We start from the raw sequence: 23,103 nt of genomic DNA, 5'->3' as shown, positions 1-23,103 counted from the left end.
TAAGCTCATTCTGTCTCTGGTCTTTTCTTGCTAGTCCCTTTGCCTGGAATGCTCTTCTCCCAGTTCTTGGAAAGCCAGGTTCTTCTTGTGACTTGGGTCCCTGCTTAGACAGGCGTTTCCTGACTACTCCAATCTAAAGTACCTGAAGGAATCCCTCTCTTCCCCAGTCCCTCTCATATCAGAACATTCAATTTTATTTTCCCCAAAACCACTTGTTATCTGAAATGATCTTGCACGGTTCCTTTACCATGTGTCTCTCCAAGTGGAATACAAGCTCTATATTATGGGGCCATAGACTCATTCCAGCCTTTGTCCTCAGCCCTCAATGACTCAAGTGGCAGTTCTGCAGTGTCCTTTGGACGGACACAGTCCACAGGAGGCCAGCTGCTACTCACCTGCACTGCTCATGCTCCCAGTCTGGCTCGAGCTGGGCTCTGCCACCGGGTTGTTGAGGTCTTCCACACAGGAAGGGACAGATGCCAGCAGACCTGGGAGACAGGCAGGGGAGCAATCAGAACATCATCTCACAGGACTGCAGAGGGCCACAGGGCAGCTGAAGACAAGATGGGGTGGTGGGGGAGAGGGGGTGCTGGGCCATAACACTGAGGTTCCACCTCTTCCCACTGGCCGTAATTAAGGGAGCCCTGATCCAGCCCAGCCTGCAGTGCCCTGTGCCCTGGGAAGTCAAGTCAACTTAACAGCTTAGAAGAGAGCACTTGGTCTCCCTTTCCAATATCTGGAAATCCCCGCTGAGCCTGCAGGGGCACCCTTCCCTTCAGTGAGCTAGGGGATGGGGGTGGCAGTAGTGGCTCCTTACAGAGTCCCCGGTAGCGGGAGAGCTGCTGGTAAATCTGCTTCATTCGCTCAATGTTGAGCCGGCTGGTCTCAGCATGGTTGACTATGGGCCGGGGGTAGTCCACACCAATGATGCACTTGGCTGCCTTCTGAATGGCCTCGGGGGCATTCCAGGGCTCATAGATGTATCGAGAGGGAAATCCTTTCAATATGGGCAGGTATCGCCTGAAACACACACATTGGACAACCGGTCAGCACATTGCACCTCTCCTTCAAAGGGTCAAGGGTATCTTATTTTAGGAGCCAGTCCCAGCAGCCAGGAGCCAGAAAGCCTGGACCGCATCCTTACCTGATGTAGTCTCCACTGGGGTCCGTGCGGCGGCCGAAGCCCACAGGGCAGTAGCAGTGAAAGAACTGCTGGAAGAAGGCACTGCAGGACAGCCACATCCAGCTGCCCGCATTCACGCTGAAATCAGCATCCAGGAGCAGCTCATCAAATACCTACATGGGGACAGCGTAGGACAGTCAGCCTCGATGGACCTACTGCCTGGGTTCTCCCCAAGTTACCACATGCCCCATGGAGAAGAGACAGCCAGAACCCTTCTGCTGATAGCAAGCCAAGAAGGATCTGGAGGGGATCCCCTGAATCCAGGGATCCCACCCCATGCCCCAGCCCAGAAGAGGGCTGCCCTTGCTGGGCCTGACAAGAAGGTATGGGCCAGCTTCCTCTGAGACAGCACTCACCCGGACCCCGCTCTCCCAGCTGACCCAGAGGTCCCCGCGGGTGAGGAAGCAGGCCACGGCGTGCCGGGCCAGATGGTGGATCCAGCCCTCCTGTCTCAGCTGGGTCATGATGGCGTCAATCCAAGGGAAGCCTGTCTTGCCCTCGGCCCACTTGGCCAGGGCCTCGGGGTTGCGGTCCCAGGGGATCTGGATGCAGATGGGGTTCCCTTCCATGCGGTCAAACCTGGGGTTGTTGGTGGCTGCCGTGTAGAAGAACTCTCGCCACAGGAGTTGCCCAAACAGGGAGAGGGGGGGCGTGCTGTTCCGCTTCACCTAGGGTGGGGGCGGCACACGGATATAACACTTGCCCAGCTCTCAGCACCACATCACTCCGATCTCTCCCACAAAGCAATCTGGAGCTGTTATGAATGTGGTGGCTCCAAACCCCCTAGACACGTGAAGGGACTATGCCCTAGCAGTGGCCCAGTGTGCCCACAGACTGAAACCCCAGGCCCTGGCTGTGTGCACCGGGAACCAAACTCCCCAGGCCTGGCCTATGATCCTTGGCCTCAAGGGTCCCTGCTTGGCTCCACTTTCTACAGTCAAAGGGAGTTTTCCCATCAGCATGCATAAAAAATACTCAGTTTAGATTCTGGTTAAATAAGTGATTACAACAGCCTGGATCTGGGGCCTTGAAGAATTAAAAGATCAGACCAGGCCTCCAAGCATATAATGACTTTCCTGAAATCACAAGATTCCAAACTGGCAAAGCCACCCCATGCCACAAAATCCTGCTATCGGCAAGGACAGGGAAACAGCGTGAAACGACACAGACCTAAGAATGACCTGCTGAATGTGGATAGTTGGGTATGTCGCCCTCTTTCCTTCTGGGGGCAGGCGTCCTACCATAGGGTTATCTGCCTTGGGTCCATACAGCACAGCCCTGCATTCAGCCCGGGTCATTTCCTCCTTACTGGCAGGCAGCAGCTGCTCCTGAACTCCCTCCCCACCCCACCCCCCGTTAAATGCTCTGCACCGGCCCCACAGAGGGCTGCTGTGCTCCCTGGCATGGGACTGGTTCTAGCATGCCCTCCCCGAGTCCCAGCTCGAGTGCTTGCCCCCGTACACCTGCTGCCAGTGGATCTGCCACCTCGAGGGTCACACCCTGAGGTCAGCTTTTCTGCCCATCCTGCTCTACTTGCTAACCTGGAGTTTATTTAGATCAGCAGTTTGGGTGGTGCTGGCTCCGGGATGTGGACTCTTCCCTACCTTCTCTGGACTGTTCACAAACATAAGCAACTCCAGAATCCACAACCCGGTCCCCACCACCAGGGTCAGAGGGGAGGGCCTCTGTGCAGGGTGTCTGACTGGCCCAGAAGGCCTGGTCCGCTCGGCTGCGACGGGCGCAGGGTGTGTTGTCCTTGGCGCCCCCTCACCTTCTTATACAGGTCCCACAGGCGGTAGTAGAAGAGGCGGCACGAGAGGCAGCCGAAGCGCAGGTAGGGGCTGAGGCCCGTGGGGCTGGCCAGCAGGGAGTTGGCGTTCATTCGGGGTCTCTCATAGTTGGCAACCCAGGCCTGCAGCGGGAAGAGAAGGCGAAGAAAGGAGAGGCCTGGACGTTGCAGAGAACAACCCCGAGGCACAGGCGTAGTGCTCTACTTCGCGGCTCACTGTTACGTGGCTTCTCCCGTGGGGTCTGAACAATCCTCTGGGGCAGCACTAATTAGTACCATCTTTTGAAAATGGACGATGAAGTTCAAAGCGTTATGTGGCTCTTCTGGGGTTACAGAGTTGCCAAGAGACAGGGCTGGGGGGACGCAGCTTCTAACTCCAGATTCCTTCTACAGCTGATAACTTTTTCTTCCTCAACTCCTCGCACCCTCTTTCTCTTCGTGATGCCTCTCTCACAAACTTTACACCCTCTGCAGACCTCCCCCACTGCCCTCAGCAGACGACTTCGCTTCCTTACTGTAAGGAGAGGGAAGCCTTCGGCTGAAAAACTCCTCAACTCTTAGCCACCAAATCTACACACTCACCTGTGTCTACACCTCCCCCTCTCCTCCCCACTGCCTCTCCGGTGACTCTGCCCAAGACCAGGGCCTCCCCTGGCTCTGCAGCCCTCCCCTCTTCCTTCCCCTGCACCTTCCATCTCTCCCTCTCCAGTTTCCACTCCAAGAACATTGGGAAAATCATCTCGTTTCTTTGCAAACAAAAGAAAAAAAATAATAAAGGACCCTTAGGAAGCCTGTGACCTCTATCGGGTCTGCTTTCTTCTCTCCACAGCCCATGTCCCACAGCCACCTGCGCTTCTCGGCCCACCCCAGCATGGCTTCTGCCTTCACTGCTCCCTGCAGGCTAGCTCCCCCCCAAGTCCTGGTGATCTCCGTGCCACTGAGTCCTGCAGGTGCTTGCCTGGCATATTTTTGGACCTCTCAGCACACCTCACCCTGCTCCAGTCTCCACACCCTCTGTTCCCTCGGTCTCTGGACTCCACACGCTCCTGGCTGCCTCCCACGTGGCTGGTTGCCTCCCCTCCCAACCCATTTGATGTTGGCATCTCAGGGCTCTGTGCTGGGCCCCTACTCAACCGTGCTCCCGGGGAAGCACGTCCAGTCCCACGGCTCCCAACACTACCTCTCTGCCGATGATCGACACATTGGAGGCTCCAGCTCAGACTGCTTAGCTACTGCTTAGCTCAACTCCCAAATCACTCCATCCAACTCCCTGCCAGGACCTCAAAGTGTAGTCCCGGCCCCTCAAAGTGTAACAGCTCTTTCCTTCAGACCACCCTTCCACGTGCATTCCTATCTCAGAAAGCGCACGGTCATCCACCTGGGTGCCCACGCCAGAGGCCTGGCCGTCGCCTTTGACTTCCTCGTCGCCAAGTCCTGTCAATTCTACTATTCAAGTACTCCTCAAATCTGTCCTTTTCTTTCCATCCCTCTTGCCACCAACCTGGTTCAGGCTAAGATGTAGACTAGACAACTGTGACAGCCTCCCAACTGACCTCCCTGCCTCTCTTCTCACCCCCCTCTAATTCCATCGCCACACTGGGAGCAGAGCAATGGCTTAAGAACACCATCCTGCAGGAACAAACATGCACTGGGCTTCCTGTTGCTCTTAGGATAGAGGCCCAATCTTAAACACGGCTTACAAGCACCCCACTGTCTGGGTGAGCCTGTTTTTCTAGCTTCATCTCTTGTCACTCTCTTGTAAGCACCACGCTCTTGCGGGCCTTTGCAGGCACAGCTCCCCTGGCCTGGACTCTTGTCCTGCTTTTCACTCACCTTCCCTTGGTTAACTCTGACTCTTTCTTCAAATCTCAACCTAACAGTCACCTCCTGTGCCGGTAACCCCTCGGGTATTGGGTTAAGTGCCTCTGACAGACACTAGGTATACTTGTCTGCTCACGCCCTTACCCACCTCCCTCTGAAAGCCTTTTTAAGTGAAATACAGATAAAGAAGTTAACACGGATGTGTGGTTTAACGAATTATTCTAAGGCAAACACTCATGCAACCATCACCGAAGTTCAAGGACCAGAACTTTGCTGACCACCCCAGAAACCCATCCCAGTCACGGTCCCTTCCCGGCACACTCACCCAACTTTTATAATAATCACTTCTTTGCATTTAAAAACGTTGACCTTTTTCTATTTTTGCAAAGCATATTTGGGAGAGAAGGCTTTATCTTTTCAGTTATTCCTCGCATTTTGTTATTCCTTGCATTTTTTAGAGGGGGGAGGAGCAGAGGGAGAGGGAGAATCTTAAGCAGGCTCCACGCCCAGCAAGGAGCCTGGCTTGGGGCTCAATCTCAAGACTCCAAGATCATGACCTGAGCCGAAAGCAAAAGTCGGACGCTTAACCGACTGAGCCACCCAGATGCCCCTATTCCTTGCATTTTTAAGTGGGTTTTTTTCAACCACATGTGCATCCCTAGGCACTACAGTTTAGCCCAGGCCATTTATGGGAGTTTGATGCGTTATTTAAGTTTCTTTTAGTCTATGTATTTCCGGTCATTTCTTTCTTTCCCTTGCAGTTTTTTAAGGAAGAATCCAGGTCATTTGACTTGAACTGATTCTCACAGTCTGCATTTTGCTGATTGCACACTCATGGTATACTGCCTGCAAATTGGCAGCTGGTACACAGATGGGACTGGACTCAGGTTTGATTTCTTTGGCAAGACTGTGGGGGGACATAATGCCTGCCTAGCTCTCCTTATGGGGTTAGCAGTCATTAATGGACAATGCGTCATCACTGAAGGCTGCAAAATGCTGGTACTCTAATTCTATCATTCCGTTTTCTTTTAAAAATGGGGATACTTTTAAAAAGAGATGCCTTCCCTCATTTACTATTTTGGGTAACCCAGTAGTAAAGGTCATATGGTTTGTCTCCCCTTTTTGATGACAGCACCTAATTTTCTTGTGGTGATCCAGCCTTCCCTAATCTCACTCCAAGTGGGTGCAGTGGAGCTAAATTCACTTCTGACTCTGGGAGTAGGCTCAGGATGCAAGTCTGGCCAGGGAGAGCACCCCTTCCTTGGCCAAGATGACTGAGTCAGGGACTGTCGCGTGACCCAAGCCAGGCCAATGAAAACACTCCTCAGGACTTTTCTTGGAGCTTTTGGAAAAGAGGCACACCACTTCCTCTGGTGTGATAAGCAGACTGAAAATAAGCTGCCAGTGACCACTTTGCCACTGTTTAAGGAAAGCCTACCTGAGAATGAACTATAGAGAGAGGAAAGCAGAGCTCAGAGATGGAGAAGGTATTTCCGGTAGCATTATTTGGACACCTGGGTCCGGCTGTGCCTAAAAGCTACACCTTAGATTCTTAGTTACATGAGTTCAAAAACACTTTTTTCAAAAGCCAGCTTGCAAATATGAACTGATTTAATAAAACTTTCTTTTTTTTTTTTTTTAAAGATTTTATTTATTTATTCGACAGAGATAGAGACAGCCAGCGAGAGAGGGAACACAAGCAGGGGGAGTGGGAGAGGAAGAAGCAGGCTCATAGCGGAAGAGCCTGATGTGGGGCTCGATCCCATAACGCCAGGATCACGCCCTGAGCCGAAGGCAGGTGCTTAACCGCTGTGCCACCCAGGCGCCCCTAATAAAACTTTCTTGCTCTTCGCTCTTCTAACCCTTCGAACTGCTCCTTTCCTGACCCACAGTATGCTATAATTCCTTGTTTCATGTCTATCATCTGCAATACGCTACTATTCTGAAGACAGGCTCCATGCTTGGAGTCTCACACTCACTGGGCAGTCTTTCCAGCAGCTAAGCCATCTTGACATGAGGAGATAGAAGCTCATTTCAGAGTCAGAAAACTGAAGCCTGAAATGAACCTCCTCAGAGCGGTTACGCTCCTGTAACCAGAGGGTTACACAAGGCCCCTTGTCTCCTCCCGGTCACGTAGAACACATGCTCCCACTGGCCACCAGGCAGTCTGAAGGATCCTGACACAAGGCCCCAGGACAGACAGGACCCTCCCGGGGTATGTGGGAAAGAACCCCTGACTTGGTACTGAAGGGGCAGCGCCCCCCAAAGTGCTTTGACGGTGATGATAATCCCCAAGGCCGTAAGTTAGCTCTCTACACTTGGCAGTCTTATTCTACTCCTGCCAACCCATTTATCACCTCCACCGCTCTGCCCCCTTGGCCTGGCCTGTGTCCCCAAGATCCCAAGAATCTTTGGGTAAAGCTTCTGATGTGGACAAGGACAGCTGGTCCTCCCCATAGCCCTCGGACATCAGTCTCATCCTTTTCAGTCAGTGGGGCTGCCTGAAGGTAACACGCAGATAGGAACATCAAGGTCTCTGGGCCTAAGGGAGGGGCAGCCTGGGGCACATTTTCACTGCTGGTGAGGCACCTCCAGGGCTGGGAAGCATTCTTCCTATGTAGGTCTGCCTAATTTTCCTCATTCCATAGTTATTACCTGGCTGCTGGGCCAAATGCCTACTCATCTGGGAATACAAAAAGTTGTGAATTGGTCTACAAACCAGCAACAGCGCGCAGGAAACCAGCAGCGGACTCAATCACGAGAATCACGAGAACCTTCTCTGCTCTAGCCCCAGGGTCATGGAAGCCATGTGACACTGTTAAGGAGTGCCTTTAGGTATGCTTTGGCCTCTTGCCTTCCCCTTGCCAATCCCCACTTCACTGGGAGGTGGGCCATTTGTTCTCTGTGTCCAAACAAATGGAAATCGATGCCTTGGAGGGGACCCAGCAAAAGGTTAGGCGGGGACACATAAACACAAAGAAGTTAATCTTATGGACTTCCTTGACCAGATACCCTCTCAGTAAGAGGAACCTGCATAGAGATGAAAGAAAAGCAATCTAGGGTAAGTTCTGGAATCACACAGAACAAGATCTATCTACTACTTCCTAACCATGTGACCTCAGGCAAGTTATTTATCCTCTCTAAACCTTAATTTTCGAATCTGTCAAATGGAGAGCTTAACACCTACTTTGTAGGGATGTTGAAAAGACAGAAAATCTGTGCAAGTAGGTACTTCACCCAGTGACCAGCATGTGGTAAGCACTCACTGAACGGTAGCTACTATTACTGCTGTTACTGCCATCAGGAAGGTTTTTCATTTTCAAGCACTCTTAGCTAAGAGGCACTAAAGGCCATGAAGCTGACCCTCACATCCCCTGCCACCTGGGTGCTAGCACCCCAAGTCCTGTGGCCCAGAAGTGGGGCCATACCTTCCGTTCCAAATGCTTATCCAGGCGGGCCAGAGCTTCTGTCTCTCCTCCTTGCCAAACAGCTGGGCCCAGTCCTTCAGTAGGGAACCCTACGAGAGAAGGAGAAGGTCACAGGACCAGAGGTCAGGCCATTTCAGTGATATCTCAGCAAGTCTTGACACATCGGTATGTTCTTTGAGCTTTGTGGGAACTGAACCGTGTGTTCTTGGTGCTGCTGGGGCTGAGATCATCCTAACATTTCAGCGTTTGCCAGGTCATCCCGGTTCTCTTTCCACTGTGACTTCTTTCCTGTCCTTTCCCTTGCCTTCCCTATCCCAGCCACTCCTCATTCCAGGCACATGAGAACGAGCCTGTACTGCCCACCCTATCGGGTTGGCTGGCAATGATTATTGTTTTCAGGTGAGAAAGGCTAACTTTAGGGGTGCCTGGATGGCACAGCGGTTAAGTGTCTGCCTTCGGCTCAGGGCGTGATCCCAGCGTTATGGGATCGAGCCCCACATCAGGCTCCTCCGCTAGGAGCCTGCTTCTTCCTCTCCCACTCCCCCTGCTTGTGTTCCCTCTCTCGCTGGCTGTCTCTATTTCTGTCAAATAAATAAATAAAATCTTTAAAAAAAAAAAGAAAAGAAAAGAAAGGCTAACTTTACTCAGATCAAAAAATGGGGTTGGGGGAGGAAGGGTACAGTCAGTAACCGGAGGGGCTGACAGACCCCCTCTCAGCGGAAGCAATACTAGCTAACTTGGTGTTGAGGAGCCCACTGATGCCAGCATAGACTGTGCCTCTATCTTCTGAGAGTGAAAAGTACAAAAACAGGAGCAGGAATTAAAAACATAACATTACATATATGAGTAGGAACAGAAAAAAGACTGGAAAGACATGCTCCAAAATGAGTAGTGGCAATCTCCGCGTGGTGGGGTTGTAGTGATTGCTATTTCCATTCTGGTTTCACTTATCTTCTACACTGTGTATAATACCATGCATCACTTTGACAAAGAAGAAAAAACCTGGTCAGTTATTTTATAGAAAAGGGGGCTCCGGGCAGGAAGTACGAACCCAGCTCCTCGAGGGAGGGCACGCCATACGTGTCATTGTGGTTCTCCTGGATGTCGGCCCTGCAGCTCTCCATCTGCTGGTTCGTCACAGAGCCCACCGGCTTCTTGGGCAGCTCCATGCGGCTGATGATGGCCTGAAAGCGCTTGTAGGTAAGGGGCGGCTTCTGCCCGTTCAGCTCAATGATCCTGGGAATCCCAAAGCACACCTAACATCATGCACGAGGCCCTTCATTTCAGGTCCCTGCCCACCCAGAAAAGAGCCCAGACCTGGAAGGCTTGGAGGGTGGCTTTTGTCATCCACTCACGGGTCCCACCTGTAAGTGGAAAGGAAGGGGCAAGGGAGGCTACATCTCCATTTTACCGGGAGGGAAAGCGAAGCCCAGAGAGCTGGAGCAGGTGCCTCAGGTAACGGAGCGAGCAGGACAAAGCTGGGACTCAATTCCACGTTCCCTGCTGTCGACGTGGAGCCTCCTACAGACAGAGACTGACCCTATCTCTCTAGTCACAGAAAAGTCCCCACTAGCCTTCTTGGTACTCAGCTTGCGTGTCCGAGTCGCGGGAATCCCCACGGCACCTTCCTCTCTACACCCAGTGTGCGCCTTCAGGAAGCTCTTTGATAAGAACTGCAAGCATATTCTTTTGTTGAAAAATCATTGCCTTCTTGGCCCCAATTTATTAGAACAGAGAGGTGGAGAACAGCCTATCCTTCCTAGATCAGAGGCTGGGACTGGGGTTAACAGCAACAACTATTTAAAGGATGTTTAGCAGTTTACAAAATTTGTTTTCATGATCGAGGGAAACAGAACTGCATTCAGGTAAGAAGAGAAGATACAGGACTGAGGAGGAGAATCAAGGCTGTTTCTATAGAATGCATTGGGGTGGTCTGGAGCCAGATTCCCAGGGCTCCTCCTGTTGGCCAAGAGGCAGCTGACGCAAGACCTGGCTGGCTGGGTGAGTTCATTGTGGGGCTGTAAGGCTGGCTGCAGCCCCTGCAGTACCTCCCCCGTCCTCTGGCTCTGGCACGTGGCAGGAGGAGGAGCTCCACACCCAGCAGCTCCTCCTGAGAACGAGCTCACGTGCAGACATGTGTGACTTGGCCTCCTGGCAGCCACCACTGGGTCGGGGAGAGGGGGGCAGGGAACAGTGAGGGCCGCTGGCTTGGCGGCAGCAGCAGCAGGCCTCTGCGAGGGAAGGGGAGGAGAGGGTTTCCTCCTAGACGCTCGGAAAGCAGAGGCCTGTCCCTAGGGAAGGAGGCCTCTGTAGTTCTCCACCCCCTGCAGGGAGCTCTAAAGCCTCCGGCAGGACATCTAAGTGCATGGCCTAGAAACCCAGATAGCCAGGGAAGCTCAGGGAACTCATTTTAGGTACAGAAACGGGATCCATCAGAACAGAGCACTGTCAGGAAGGGGCTAACAGGCAGGGTCCACTGAGGTCCGAGGACAGCTCTTCAGGAGCAGGACAGAAGTGGGAGCATGAGGAGGGATAGCACAGCAGATTAGGACATCTACGAAGATCTTGCATGGGGATCCTCACTGCTTTCGTCCCTTGGCCCTAGTGAGCCTCTCTGCACCCAAATTGGATAAAGCTCTTTGTGATCTGTTCCACAGGCCCCACCTCTGGCCCATTCCCCTCCAGCTTCTAGAAAATGCCATACTTCATGTGCCAGGTGGCCCTATTGGTAAATCTCCCGGAGTTCTGCTCAGCAGGGACCCAAACCAACTCCCACAATTGGCAGTATGAGCCCTGGGGCCCATGTCTTACTTGTCCAGGTCATAGAGAGTATGAGAGTTCTCAGTCACCACCTCCACACCGGCCTCCTTGGCCATCTTCATGATGGCTGCATCCCGTTCTTTCCCAAAGGGTTCGGAGTCATATTCAAAGGTCAAGCGGGTCACCCCCCATTCCTGTGGGGAGAGAATCTGTTATGCTAAGCACTGTTTGGGGAGGAGAATGAGGACTCAGCTCCCTCCTGGGAAGAAACGAGTCTAGAGACCTGTCAGAATGGGCTGCAGACCAAACTAGGGACAAAGATTTAAACTGGAAAGCAAACAATCTGAAGTTCCCAAGGGTTGAGGAAAGCAGGCCTTTGAGGTGAGGCCACAAGCGTGGCAACAGTGGAGCCCGAGGCTAGTGGAATCAAGAGAGAGGTGGGTAGCCCCGTACGTCTGCTGTGTCTCTAGGGTAGGAGAATGCAGCAGGCAGCTATAAATACAATGCTCCCAGGGGAGCCCGTAGTCCCAGAAAGAAGCACTGACTCACTGGTGGAGACAGTGGGGGAAGCGATCACTGTCTCCTTCCTGCCCGGCATGCCTTTCCCAGAGCTCCTCAGAGCCCTACAAACTTCTGGCTTAGTTTTCTTGGCAGACTTGTGCTATGTGAAGTGTCCTAATGGTTTCCACAGCAACACTCCCGAGGCTAGTAGCAAACAGAGCTAATAGGTTCTAGTTCTCAGAAAAGTTGGGCAAGGAGGAGTAATCCTTAGTCCAGAGGTCAGAGAAATCAGACCAGAAGGGCCACATGTTAAAAAAGAAGGGAATTCTTTTTCAAGCTGTTAAGTCTTTCCTAGTAGAATTTTCTAGATTTCCTTGCAATGCTGGGAGAAAGTGTACAGATAACCCACAGAAAGCCCTAGAACATGACTAGCAAGAAGAAAACCACATTCCAAACAAAGTCTCTGGTCATGGTCCCTTAATACTCTAAACCCCTGGGGCAAGTGTCCCAGTCACTGGGGACATAACTCAGTCCTGCCTGTGGTGTGGGTCCTGAGTAGGGCTGGCTATCCCTCATCCAGAACAACGGGACTAAACATTGAGCCCTTACTATGAGCTAGGTACCATGCTTAGCAATTCATATAGATGATGTTGTCAAAAACTTGTAACTCAGGGAATAATAATAAAAATATTATCAGATGCCACCTTCTCTAAGAAGCTTTCCTCGACCTTCTCTTTCAATAGGATTTTTCTGCACCTTGCCCTTTTCCCATCACAGCATTTATCATATGGCAGTGAAGCTGCCCATTACTTACCTGTTTCCCCGATTGAGTGTGAACTCTCAGAGCAGAAACCACACTGTCTCATCATTACCCTAGTACCTCATCGGGGGCCTAGGACATAGTAGAAGCTCAATAAATACATGGTAGTTGCCTCCTATCTGCAGGGATGCGTTCCAAGACCACCAGTGGATGCCTGCAACTGCAGACAGTACTGAACCCTCACATAGTGCTATGTTTTTTCCTATACATACTTATGATAAAGTTTAATTTATAAGTTAGGCACAACAGATTAACAAGAGTAACTAATAATAAAATAGAACGATTATAAAATACACTGTTAATAAAAGTTATGTGAATGTGGTCTCTCTCTTAAAACACCTATTACTGTACCTTACACTGTACTGTCCCTTCTTGTGATGATGCGAGATGATAAAATACCTACGTGATGAGATGAAGCGAGGAGAAGGACACAGGTGTTATGATGTAGTGTTAAGTGACTGATGACCTTCTGACTCTATGTCAGAAGGAGGATCATCTGCTTCCAGACTACGGCTGACAGCAGATAATGGAAACCGCAGAAAGCAAAACCACAGATAAGGGAAGGGGGGGGACACTATATATGCTGAATGACTGACTGACTGATCTATCTGTACCTCTGGGCTATTACTGGGTTCGCCTCCGGGGTGCTAGGAGGGGAGAGGGGAGACAACGCAGAGGGAGAAGAGAGGCAAATGTGTTTAACGCTGTGCTAGTTAAGAACACAAACCTGGAACCAGAGAGCCTGGGCTGGAATCTTAGATCATCACCTGTCGGCACCACAACCATGAAGTTATTGTTCCCTCATCTGTAGAACAGGGACAGCAGCACATACCTCTATGGGCAGCTATGAGAATTAATATATGTAAAGCATTTACTTAGAACGGCTCTTGACTTCTAGTCTGTCCTCAATGAACACTGGCTATTTTCAGCACAGTGTGATTTGTATGTGTGTGTGTCTGTGTGGGGGGTGTGGGGAGGGGAAGTGAATGATGAAGTACTCAGTAGGCTGCTTGCCTTGACATCAGACCTTTCTTCTGGTCTTTTCCCCCAGGAAGGGCAGGGAAGGGAGTTGGGATGGAGAGGGGCATGAAAACTATCCTGCACTGCTGAGGATGAGAACAGACTGTCCTAGAGCCCTCTGTCTGTGAGTCCTTTTGCCTGTTTGGGTCTTAGAATGTGTTTGATAAAGAAAGGAGTTGGCACAGGGATGGGGTGGGGTGGGTGGGCTGGCTACCTGATAGCATAGACAGGGGCCTACATGGTACCCAAGTGAAGATTTTATCAACCAGCGGCCCCAGGGAAGTAGGGAGCTCCCTCAAAAAGGCTGATTTTTCTCCCCAATAAATAGCGCATAGCAAGACAGGAAACACCCCATGCTAAAAAAGAAAACTTGTCCTCAAACTCCTGGCATAGGAAGAGCCCTAATAAATCTTGTCGGCTCGAGCTAAGAAAACATCTGAGAAAGCCAGTGGCATCCGGGGTGGAATAACTTGCCACATCCCTTGTCTGGACTGAGCTGGGAACTTTCCAACAAGACACTGGTTTCACAGAATTTTTTTCCTTAACACAGTTTCCATTCTGTCGGCAAACTGATCGGCTTTGCTCCCAAATTCCCTACAGACCAGCGCTGACCGGTTCCATTTTCTGAGTCAGAATATCACCTCATTCAGTCTGTGGGGAAAGTGTAGAGAACAGAATCTCCCTGTCTTCTCTAGGACTCTGCACACTTACCTTGAATAGTCTTGGGAAAACGTCAGCGGGCTGTCCCCGGACTACAAACAGGCGAGAGTTCAGTTTCCTTAAGCTTGTATCCAAATCTTCCAGAGACTGAAGTAGGAACCTGCAGAGCCCACACAGGCCTTTTAGTGGTACGTTAAGAAAGAGGCACTCTGGTTCCTACCAAAGCAGGGAGATGCTGGTACGTCATGAGTACTCACTCTACTTCAGCCAGGACATGGTGGGGCAACAGCACTGCCTCCACTGAAATCCTGACTTGGCCACTTCCTAGCTGCGTGACTTTAGGCATTAACTTAACCTGTTTAGCTACTTTTTTTTCCCTAATCTGCAACATGGAGTTGATGGTATACCTATCTCCTAGAATTGCTAAGAAAAGAAAATCAAATAATACATGAAAAACATCTAGTGCAGTGCCTGACATATAGAAAACCAGGGGCAAATGCGAGCTGCTCCTACTCTGGTTGTTTTTCTGTGATCTGGGGCAAGGCACGTCTTCCCTCTCAGCCTCAGGCCGTGTGTGTGTGTGTGTGTGTGTGTGTGTGTGTGTGTGTGTGTGTGTAAATATCCACCTATCACAAGGCTGCTGTGAAAATCAAAAGGGAGAACAGGGGAGAAAGCCATCTGAAAAGCAAGAGCAATACCGCAGCATAGAAGCCCAAGGTCCCGTTAGAGAGGAACAAGACTGCAACAGCCCTGGCAAACCCTCCTACCTTCGTCTACCCTGCCTTTGTGTATTCTTGCTTTGGGCTGCACATATGTCTACTGCCACAGCTCCACAGCCTGGGCTGGGTCCCCAGTTCCCAGGGTTTCATTCTCCAGGGCTCTAGCCACCAGATTCTCATCCCAAGAGAGAGAAAGCTTTAGAAGCTACTTCTCTATAGGATATCCTCACATGCTTTTGCGGGTGGGGGGGGCGTGGTGGGCACCCCCAGATACTCAAGAGACGTGGCCTTGAGAGCTGGATCACTATGGAGAAGGAAATAGCATTTGCTGAGTGCCTTCGGTGTTTTATTTATTTTTATTTGACCACAAACATTTATTTACTGTTCAGGTAGGTACAACCACCTCTGAGAAATGTATCAGTACCTTTTTGTGATATGTGTTTTATTTAAAAAAATTTTTTTTAAGTTTATTTACTTTTTTTTAGTAATCTCTACACCCAATGTGGGGCTCGAATTCAAAACTCACACTCAGGTGCCCCTGACATATGTGTGTGTGTGTGTGTTTGTTTGTTTTAAAAGATTTTATTTTTAAGTAATCTCTACACCCAATGTGGGGCTCAAACTTACAACCCCAAATCAAGAGTCACATGCTCGGGGTGCCTGGGTGGCTCAGTCAGTTAAGTGTCTGACTCTTCATTTTGGCTCAGGTCATGATCTCAGGGTTGTGAGGTTGAGCCCGTGCCCAACACGGAGCCTGCTTAAGATTCTCTCCCTCTCAGGGCGCCTGGGTGGCTCAGTTAGTTAAGTGTCTGCCTTTGGCTCAGGTCATGGTCCCGAGGTCCTGGGACTGAGCCCTGTGTCAGGCTCCCCGCTCAGCAGGGAGTCTGCTTCTGCCTCTCCCTCTGCACCACCCTTCCCCACTCATGCTCTCTCTCACTCACTCTCAAATAAATAAATAAAATCTTTAAAAAAAAAAAGATTCTCTGTCTCTCTTCCTCTGCCCCTCTTCACTTCCCTCCCTCTCTAAAAAAATAAATAAATAAAGAGTTGCATGCTCTACGCACTAAGCCAGCCAGGAACCCCAACATGTGTTTTATTTTTAAATTAAATGAAATTAGCATTTTAAAATTATGTAATTCAAAATTCAAGTTATAAAAAGGTACATGGTAAAAAGTCTCCCCTTTATCCTTCAGGAATTTAATTCCCCTCCCCAGAGGCAAACAATGCCATCAACATTGTTACCTATCTGTTTATGCTTTTTAAGCACATTTTCTTTAATTCCTTCAAAACATTTTGAAGGGAAATATTGTCCTCATTTTATAGACAAGGAAAAATGAAACACAGAAAGGATAATAAATTTGCTTAAGATCATAATTATTCACAGACACCCCTGCTATCTACACTTTGCCACCTCCCACCCACCTCGGTCAATGACAGAAATCATTAGATTTCATTCTGAACACGATGCAGCCCCGTGCCTCCTCTGTAGCACATCGCATCCCCTGACTGCTGCACGCTGACAGGAGCAGCCCATTCCCAGGCTGCCCACCAGATCCAGTCCCCACCGCTGCCTCTGACGTCGACAACATGACACTCCCATGGCAGCGAATGCCGCAGACCCACATGCCAGCAGGAGCTGAGTCCCACGCTCGGCCCAGAGCATCCTGCTGGCCTGCAGAGACTCTCCAGGAGAGGCGGAGATGGGAGACTGCTGCTTTCTGCAACCCCAAGCTCCGCCTCTGTGAATTTCTGTTTTTGAGAACCTGACACCCTCAGAAAAGGAACACTAAGCCCGGAGTGACGCACTTGCACTTGTGTCGGCCTCCTCCCGGGCCACACTGTTCCTCTCAAGAGGAAGAGAAGAGAGACCCCTGTGAACAGCCTTGTACTACCTGAAAGCCGGGCCCCGCCAGGGAGAATGCCCGGACATAACTGGCAACTTAAATTCCATCACCTCAGGGCACCGGGTCCTCCATCTGAGGCTCTTAGGAATGTCGCTGCCATGCACGTTGGTGGCCTCCTCCCTCACAGGCCACTAGGCTGCACAGGTTTTCAGTTTGAAGCTATAAATAAGGCTGACGTGTGCATGAAAGCTAGGCTCCAGCTGCCTCCCCAGAGCTTTAGTTCTAGATCTCATTTAGTAAAAGGAGAAATTCTGAAGCAAAGTAAGATAACCCCATGAGAGCCTTTTTCTTCTTTGACAAGAGAAGTCGACAGCTGAGGCAGGAAGCAGAAGGCCCAACTCTGAACTCTGCAACCAAATGATAGTAATGATAACAGCAACTAACATTCAATCAGCATTTGCAATGAACCTGGCACTGGTCTACTTATTTTACATACATTATCTCATTTCCTTCTCAAACAGACCTGTGAAGTAGATACTATGATTATCTCCATTTAACAGATGCGGAAACTAAGGCACAGAGTGATTAAGTAATTTGATAGTAAGTGACCAGAATTCAAATCAGGCAGTGTGGCTCAGTGTCTGCATCCTTAACCACCAGGCTCCACTGCTTCTTGACCAGGACTTACCGCCTGAGCACTGAGGCTGTGCTGCCCAAGACGCAGCTGTCAAGGAGAACCGCAGCCAACACCTTTGCCCCCAGATCCTTGCTCCTCTGAGGCTCAACAGCTGTCAATCACCCAGAAGCTTGTTGAAATGCAGAATCTCAGACCTCCAGGATCAGAATCTGCATTTTAGCAAGAGCCCCTGGTGATTCCTTTGCATACTAAAGTTTCACAAGCATTAGTCTCGAAAACTGAACTTCACTTCTAGCTTCTGTTTATAAGTTGCCTTTCTTTGCTGCCAATTTGTTTCTACTAAAACTTTCTGTCTTTGAGATCCTGGTTTCTGGCTCCTCTTTGGTGTTCTAGATATGCTCTGTTACTTCCAACTTCCCTCCCAAGTCCAGCCCTACAGGGCTTTCCCAGGAAGAAGCCTTAAGGATGGCCCCCCTAAAAGGCAACAGGCCCCCAGGAGCCCCAGCCGCCAGGCAGCCAGAGAAAGAGAAGCCACTGCTGTAGTACCTCACCTGCCAGATGACAGTTTTGCATGACACCAAAGAAACAGGGAGCAGCACTACTACTGGGCAAATGCTCGCTGGGGCAGGTGTATGCATTCTTTCACTGGAGAGAATTTTGGGCCTTCTGCCCTCCCTCAGAGCCCTCCTCTCCACGTGGCCAGTTTCTCTTTACTCCAGTGAGGGTGAACTCTAAAGAAATCTGGACTGTGTATTGGAGATGGTGGCATTTGGGGCTGGCAGCTCACCCTTGGCAGCTCCAAGCTGAGCTCACATGGCCAAAATTCAGAGCACACGGTCCTGAGTGAGCAGTTAAAGCTCACCCTTAGGATTAGACAACATGTGCAACTGAATTACATTATGTAAGTGCTCCGGAGCTAGAGGCAGACAGCACTGCAGAAGACCAAACAGGGGTTTCCAAAAATACGGAAAGGACTCTGTAATTCAGGCACTCCATGGGGCTAGCCCTTTAGAATAAGATAGGCGGATCTTTAGAGAAGACCTTCCCTAAAGATGGCAGATTCTACATTGAGGAATATTTTATTTGTTGTTAATAGGAGGAGGGAGGATGACAGTGAACTCTTTTTTGGATCCAGATTGCCCTTGACCAAGTTTCTCTGCATCAAACCAAGGTTATCTAACTATGTGATGATACCATAGGCTGGCCCAGACTGCCTACACAGAACATTAATAGAAATTAATTTATCCTAAGTAAGAGAGCATAAGCCCCATGTAAAAGAGTGGCTCAAACCCACAATCCATAGCAGGGATTGATCTCTAAGTATCGCTCACTTAAAAATATATTTATGCTGTCCTAATTTCAAAGAAAAAGATGAAGATTTTCCTTCCTTTTTGGCATATGTTTCCTCAGCAGAACAGTGAAGTGACTCTCTTGGGTACCAGTGTGAACAGCTCAGAGAAACTCAGATTTCTCCCCCAACAGGCTACAGTTCTCAATTCCCTGCTTGCTGACCAAGTCCCAGGGACGAACCAACCAAATAACAGTTTCATAGTGATTAGCTCCCAGCACTGGGATGAGAGATACACTTGTTCTCACCAGGCATCCTGGAGTTCCTAGGTCACCTCATTTATTAATTCTCAGCTATATGGGCTGGTATTTTTTTAAATGATTTTTTATTATATTATGTTAGTCACCATACAGTACATCCCCGGTTTCCGATGTAAGGCTCGATGATTCATTAGTTGTGTATAACACCCAGTGCACCATGCAATACGTGCCCTCCTTACTACCCATCACCGGTCTATCCCATTCCCCCACCCCCCTCCCCTCTGAGTGGGCTGGTATTTTATTTCTACCAACTCCCCCTGTCCCAGAAGCTCCTGGATGCAGGTGCAGCACAGAGCTAGGGAGAAAACGATTTAAATAAAGGGTGCAATGAATTGTTGCCAACACCAATCGAAGTTGCAGGAGCAAGATGAAGGCAATGAAAACCTATTCTGAGTGCCCATTTTTAAATCTAGAAGCTGATCACCTGCCTTTTTTGGGTGGTTCTCACTGTACCTCCTTCCACATGCAGCAAATTTGGGGAAGGTGGGGCTGGGAATAATGGCAAAGGGCTTAGCCAACTAGTGCTTGGCAATAAAAGTCCTGAGGCTCCCTGAGCTACAATTAGCCCATCAGTTTCCCACTTACTACCAAGCCAAGGAGTATGCTAGCCTTTCTGCTCAGCTAATATACATATTTCTTGGTTGCCTTTCTCTGTCCTCTTTGACTCTTAGAAAATGCCATTCATGGTTATTTTAATCTGATTCATCTGCTGGAAAATGCTGTGCAGGAGTTAGTGTAAGAAGTGCAGGAGGAGAACAGACATCTGAGATCTCGATTCCCCCTACTTCTTGCAGATGGCCCACGGCCCACCCCTTCTAGGGAGGCTTCTCAGAGGCAGCAACTGATCTGCAGAGTTAGGACGTTATGCTGCAGCACAGTGGTCCCAGATCACTCCCACATCCAGAAACAGCCACTGGAAGACTACACAGACTGCAATTATGCAGAGGTACAGCTGGCTCCATCACACCCCCAGCCCCCCAACCCCCAACCGAGTGTGTAGAACAGTCTGCAGCTCTGCCCTGGATCTGATCACGGGAGCAAAGAGTATGGTGGGGGTGGCAGCAGTGTGTCTGTTTCCAGACCCAGGAGCAGTTCTCATATTCGATCTGTTTTGTGTTTTTTCACCTCTTTCTTCTGAATGCCAAAGCTAATTAGCTCCATGACAAAGCACTGCAACACATTTCCCAAGCTGTCAGGCTCAAGTCTGTCCTTCTCCAATCCAGTGTTTCTCAGGCTTCACTGCACATGAGAGCTTTAGAAATCCTAATGCCCAGGCCATAACCTAGAACCATTAAATCAGAATTGGGGGAGGACGGAGTCCAAGCATCTTTCAAAGATCCTTTAGTGATTCCCATGTGCAGCAAGACTGATATTGCTCTAGTCTGTCCCCCTATCTTATTTATTTCATGGCACTTAGTTCTACTAAATTATGGTTGTTTACTTGTCTCCCTCCACTAAAATGTAGGCTCCAGGAGCTCTGGACACAACTGCTGTTCACTGCTGTGTCCCTAGCAACACCCACATCAGTGCCTGGCAGATACTAGCCACTCATTAAATCACTGTTCAATTAATATCTACATTCCTACACGGCCTCTGACTTCAGGATTTGACTAAGGCATCTGAGCTGGCATATTCCTTTTCTCCTTCACTTGCTCAAAAACACAATCACAAAAGAGTGACCCACAAAAATCCATAAACACCTAGTTTCTAGCAAATCTGAGTTTAATCAGCAACAGAGGTTTTGTTGTTGATTTTAAATCTCCACTACCACAAAGGAGTAGGCAGTCCTAGGCAATGTCCCCCCAGCCCCGTAAAACAACGTAACGAGCAAGTAGTCAGATTTATTTACCCTGCTCTAATTGGCACACTGCCATAAACAGAGGGCAAAGTCTAAGGCTTGGTTTAATGTCCATGCTAGGGATGGCCATTTGAAGATGTCTGTCAAACCCAACCTCCTATCTATAGAAACTGGAGCAGAGGCAGAGCAATAGAGCAGCCTGAAAACTGTGTGGGCAGGCTCTCCACAGGACTATCTTTAGTTGTTCTCTCTATATAAATGGGGCAGGAGGGGGCATTTAATAGACCCACTGCTAGGGGCACTCACTCTCCTAGCAGGGCACACGCCTTAGGGAGGAAAAGAATGGTGTACTGATAGCCACTGTATGCTGGGAATAACTCTGCCCCTTAGTGCAACATGGCCACAAGCAAACATCCCCCAGAACAATGCAAACAAACCAAAGGACAGCTGCGGGTGTTTTAAAGAGAAAAGGGTACAGAATGTTTCAAAACTCCCTGGTTTTAAACACTGACTACAGAAAAAAGACATCAGCTACCTCTCTGTTAATCCTTTCCCATGATTCTGTGGACTGCCTCTCCTGGGAATCATCAGAGAGGGATCTCCTTGCTATCACAGCTATCTTGCTTCCTAACCTCAGCACATCAGTTGATAAAAGTCTAATCTACAGTGGCTCAATTGTCCTTTAAAATCAGCCTCATGAGAAGAGGAGGAAGGAAGGGATACTTTGGTTCCTCTTTCTTTCTTCCTTCCTTTCTTTTTTTTCCCTAGCAAACTCATAGCTAGAGGCCGAGGGAACTCTTCAAAAGGTGTTTAAGTACTACTTTCTAGCTCAGGACACAAAGTGCCTCTAATTGTGTAAGCCCTTGGGGTCTTCATAATAACGGGGAGACCACACCTGCCTTATCTAATGCCAAGCCAGGCTCTCTAGACACCTCCAGAGGCAAGAAGGCTTTGGTGGAGGGAAACCAGGATGGGTGAAAGGATGGATTCAAACAAGCCAGAAGCTTAGAGATGATCTTCGGGAGCCCAGCATTCTTGAAGGTTGCCAGAAGCACCTGCTGTGCTACCGACTCAGAAACCCAGAAACCCGTCCCTGCCCTCACATGCCAGTATCTCCTTTCTTCCCCTCCCTGAGCACACCCCTAGGAGCCCTAGACCAGGAGTCCCTGCTCTGCCACTCCCTGGCTGCAAGTCCTTGGGCAGGCCAACTCTGCGTCTCTAGGCCTCAGGAGTTCCACCCGTACAATGAAGAGTATGATCTCTGTCCCACAGGAATGCTGACAGGTTCCTAAGGGTCTAATACACAGTGCGAACGCGGTCTGTCGGAGGTTGAGCCCTGGCCCACCCAGGCCATTACTAAGATGACTAATTGCTTCCCTCGTCCCGGCTTCTCCCCTCTGGAGGCCCGGCTCCGTCTCCCTGTCCCACCTCCTCAGGCCAGGTCTTCCGGCCGTGGGGACTGGGAGGCAGAGCTTCCCTCTCCGTAGGGAGGGGGCGACCCGGGCTGTTCGCCAGGAGCCCTCGAGGCCAGGCCGCTTCCCCCGGGCCCACGACCCCACTCGGCCCCCTTACCTCCATCGGTTGATCCCCACTGAGGAGGAGGCCGCGAACCAAGGGTCCAGGATGTACACGCAGCGTACGCAGCGCGCCCCGCGCACGGCCGCCAGCAGCGCAGGGTTGTCGTGGAGCCGCAGCCCTTTGCGGAACCAGTGCACCGAAGAGGCGCCATCCACTCCGGCTGCCGGCGTCGGGACCGCCGCTGCCGCAGTCACCACAGCCGCCGCCATCACCGCTCTGACCGCTCAGGCCTCCGCAACTCCGCCCCCGTCGGCCCCGCGGGCCCCGCCCCCGGTCCGCCCAGTGACCTACGACGCCGCCGCTCCTCCCTGTAGCCCCACCCCCGAGGCCCTAGAGCGCCCCTGCCATTGGCTGGGCGCCTCCGGCCGGGCGATTGGCCCAGCGGCGGGGAGTCCGGCCCCGCCCCCTCACGTTCCCACCATGTGTCGGTCGGTCAGAGAGGAGGCGGCGGGCTAGGCTGGTGACGCAAGTTGCCTATCTCTGCAGAGGTCTGGGCGTGGAAGGAGTCTCTAGGGACCGAGGATCTCTTACATGCGTCCTGTTCTAATCCTGTCGCTGGAAGCTGTCTGGGCTGGTGGGGGTTGCTGTGACTCCAGCCAGTGGCTTAATCGGCATCACCAACTTCTGCCTCTAGTCTATGACCTCATCTGCAACATTCTACTACAGCTACCATTTATTCAGTGCAATTTATATACCAAGCAACATGACAATATCCTTACATAAACTGTCTCATTTACTAATCTTAACCTGGTTACGTTCACTCAACAGATCCCAGTGAAAGAGCTGTTATTATTCTCATTTTAGAGACAGAGAAATCTGAGGCTGTATCAGAAAGCTAATAAAAGGATCCCACCCAGATTATTCGGAATCTGAAGCTTCTGCTTTTATCCACAAAGCTATACTTTTATCTGCGTAGAGCTGCTTGGCATTTGAAAGC

General features: G+C 50.3%; 1 protein-coding gene across 4 annotated transcripts in view; it reads right to left on the bottom strand.

Moving 5' to 3' along the window:
- CRY2 (cryptochrome circadian regulator 2) overlaps window positions 1-22,396 on the bottom strand; it is a 34,146-nt gene extending 11,750 nt beyond the window's left edge. For all 4 annotated transcript variants that reach the window (XM_040638997.1, XM_040638995.1, XM_040638998.1 and 1 more), the window contains exons 1-10: window positions 22,161-22,396; window positions 14,034-14,142; window positions 11,033-11,175; window positions 9,273-9,457; window positions 8,222-8,310; window positions 2,955-3,095; window positions 1,540-1,851; window positions 1,145-1,296; window positions 818-1,020; window positions 396-488 (exon numbers count right to left, since the gene is read on the bottom strand). In XM_040638997.1, coding sequence (XP_040494931.1) covers window positions 396-488; window positions 818-1,020; window positions 1,145-1,296; window positions 1,540-1,851; window positions 2,955-3,095; window positions 8,222-8,310; window positions 9,273-9,457; window positions 11,033-11,175; window positions 14,034-14,142; window positions 22,161-22,375 — 1,642 coding nt within the window. In that variant the 5' untranslated portion in view covers window positions 22,376-22,396. The remainder of the gene's footprint in view (window positions 1-395; window positions 489-817; window positions 1,021-1,144; window positions 1,297-1,539; window positions 1,852-2,954; window positions 3,096-8,221; window positions 8,311-9,272; window positions 9,458-11,032; window positions 11,176-14,033; window positions 14,143-22,160) is intronic.
- Window positions 22,397-23,103: the final 707 nt, after the last annotated feature.

Source organism: Ursus maritimus, unplaced genomic scaffold, assembly GCF_017311325.1.
Source record: "Ursus maritimus isolate PB19 unplaced genomic scaffold, ASM1731132v1 scaffold_23, whole genome shotgun sequence".
Lineage (NCBI taxonomy): Eukaryota > Metazoa > Chordata > Mammalia > Carnivora > Ursidae > Ursus > Ursus maritimus.
This window is presented reverse-complemented; position numbering and strand designations above follow the sequence as displayed.